Genomic DNA, 3,047 nt, shown 5'->3' with positions numbered 1-3,047 from the left:
TTTATATCCCCTTTAAAAGACACTGAGAAATAATATGTGTACGTTTTGGAAACAAAGACTTTAAAAAGACAAATAAATAAGTTTATGAAATATATTTTCCTACACATAACTAATCAATTATCTCATAGAAATTACCACCACCTGTTACTTCTATATCATAATTCTGCCTAAAATATCTATGAATAGGGAAAAGGAACAAACAAGGTATTTTTGTACAGGTATGGTTTTTGTGCGTATAGATTTTTTTATTCTACATATCAAAAATATGTACACATACCAGCAACCAATAATAAATGGTTTATACAAACTATGTCAGGGAGACCAGGAGTATCTGTATGGAATGCCATAAACCTGTATAGAAATCATTGGAAGACATTGCAATATTTCAAAGAACTTATTTTTAAAAAGATATTTATATATTTCCTGAGAAATTTATAAAATGGTAATTCTGAATTAAATCAGTAGTCCCAGTAAATAAAGTTAGTTTAGGGCTTATAAAAAGTGTGACAACAGGAAAAGTTACTGTTGCCTGCAGGAAGCAATTAGCTTCTAGCTATCATTCCAAGCTGCTTTGTATTCAGAGGCACAAGCTGACTGCTTTTTAAAGCAAGGAAATATTAACAGCACACTGAATCACCAATTTGCTTTGTACAAATATTCTTCAGTGTTCAACACAGAAGTTTTTTTAAGCCAGGTGGCAAGAAATAGTAGGTGGGTGGCAACCCCTGTATTATGACCCAAATCTTCAGTAACCACCCAAAAAAAGCCAGACGGTTACTTAAAAGTGCCAGGTGGTGCGTCCAGCTAAAAGGGGCTGGGGAGACAAATTCTCCATATTGTTTTCTGGGCTTTATAAGTTTTAAACAGCCAAAAATGGATTCCAAAAAAAAGCCATCTACACTGGCCAACACGCGGGGTGGTGTACTTCTGCTCTGAGGTTTTTAAAGCCAGCCATACATGTTTAGATAAAGAACATCTGACTCCAGTCTTGCTTAGTTATAGATAGGAATTTGGCAAGGGTGACATTTGAATAATTTCAATATTTCAGAGAGAGGATTTTATTAAAGCTACGAATCAAATTAAAAATCAGGTCTAAAATACCTATTTATCAGTAGCTTTAAAGTTAAGATTGCACATCTATGGTGCAGTTACACTTATATTGTAGTCACCCCTTCTAATTTTTCACTCGCCTGTCGCAGAGAGGAAGTACTGACTAAATTGCTTGTGAAAAGACCCTCACATGCACCAGAAGAATAAACCGAAGCACATGTGCCAGGTCAATTGGAAAGTGGTTGACAAATGCCATCTAGTGACTGGCAGGCAGAGTTTCAAGCTGGAGCAGAGGAACTATAATAAAGTGTAACTGCATTTTTACTTACACTTCTAAAAACAAATGACATTTTTTTCAGCTTTGGATGGAAAGCAGCCACTTGAGCTATCCTGCCTTGTACCCCTGGTCAGATGTTGCTTTATAATTAAAGTGGACCTAAACTTTTAGACAAGACTGAAGCGGATTGCAGAGTCCCCCAGGATACCTATGTCACTCCTCCTGGGAGACTCTGGCTCCTTCGGGCATGCCCAGAAGGGGCATTTTTTCCACTGAGGAGGAAATAGATGCCAATCTCACACATGCACAGTGAGATTGGTTCTCTTTTTTTCCCCCTTTACAGTGGGTCATGTCACCTGATCTGGCGAGATCTGGCGACGTAGCAAGAAGACCGGAAGAGAAGATCGAATATAGGGGTGCCGTGCCAGGATGAGGAAGAATTCTAGGACTATGTGAGACCGGATCGAGGAAAGGTCCAGTCCCATTGGGAGATCTGTGGGATTCAGGGCAAGTGAAATTTTTTTATTTTCACCTTAGTTCCACTTTAAGAACAATCCAGCAAATATCATGTCTCCCTATTTCTGCTACTAAATGGAGAACATGCTGCAGTCACTGAGTACTAAAGGTTTGCAAGGAGTGACCAAACTACATCCATGAACAAATTGGGGGCAAAAAAACCATTGGGCTACGATATATGATACACGTGATGAAAATATACACACACTACTACATTTCTTCATACGGACACCTACAAATCAAATAATAATCAGCAGGACCAAGTTAAAATACAGAAAGTAACTCTGCTACATATTTCATAGCAGCCAATCACATACTACTTTCCTTTTTTATAAAAATACAAAGAAAGATGGGTGGCTTTGTGCTTGCAGTACTGCAAAACAAACTAACTGAGATCGAATGAAATATTTTATGAAGGCTGCCACTGCTGGGCTCGCCTACTGGCCATCAATTTATATTATTATATTGACCCAGCATCAAGTACCCAGATAAGGCATTATGAATGTCCACATGTTTGTTTCATGTGTAAGACTCAGTTGTGAAGCAGAGACATCCAGGCAACCAGCATTTAGGAATGAGATCAATATTGATAGTCTTTATAGTTCTCCCAGTAAAGGCTTACTGCTGTTTCCTTACACACAGGTACTCTTTTACTGTAGGCATTTTACAAGTCTCCATTAACAGGAAATATACAATTTACTTGTTTTTATGTTTACTAAAATACCAATTAAAAAGCACCTTTTTTACCCCAGTAAAATACATAAATAATTCATAAATAGATGATGATTTTTAAAGGCACGTCACAGATTTGGTAAACAGTCTCTTGATACCCTGAGGTGTATAATGTATTTCTTTGACTGTAGCTTGTAGACATCCTCACACCAGCATCATCAGATGTCCAGAAGTGTGCATACACACAGGCAGATGTAGGCAGGTTTGAACAGTTCCAGCAGCAATAGGGGAGAATTTCCCGAGTGTGGTCAAAGTTGGTAGATTGCAGCCAGGAATGTTACCAAAAAGCCAAAGTTTCCACAGATGTATATTGTCAGCACAATCTTCTTAAAGGTGTGGTCCTGACAATAAAAAAAACAGAAGTCAGCGACAACATTAACATGGATCACAGGAAGAGACAGCAGTGCCCTCTGGTGCTGAATCGGCGAGTTACAAGACCTGGAGCCAAAACATAACCCTTATAGTTAAAGAG

General features: G+C 38.2%; 1 protein-coding gene across 1 annotated transcript; it reads right to left on the bottom strand.

Moving 5' to 3' along the window:
• Nucleotides 1–219: 219 nt before the first annotated feature.
• LOC140321373 (putative ferric-chelate reductase 1) lies at nucleotides 220–2,918 on the bottom strand (the record flags this gene model as incomplete). The annotated part of the gene is given in 1 exon segment (XM_072398157.1): nucleotides 220–2,918. A coding segment is annotated over 1 exon segment (95 nt), but the record flags the coding sequence as incomplete, so codon positions are not given.
• Nucleotides 2,919–3,047: the final 129 nt, after the last annotated feature.

This window comes from Pyxicephalus adspersus, unplaced genomic scaffold (assembly GCF_032062135.1).
Source record: "Pyxicephalus adspersus unplaced genomic scaffold, UCB_Pads_2.0 Sca3060, whole genome shotgun sequence".
Lineage (NCBI taxonomy): Eukaryota > Metazoa > Chordata > Amphibia > Anura > Pyxicephalidae > Pyxicephalus > Pyxicephalus adspersus.
The sequence above is the reverse complement of the archived record's forward strand: the minus strand, read 5'-3'. Positions and strand labels throughout refer to the sequence as shown.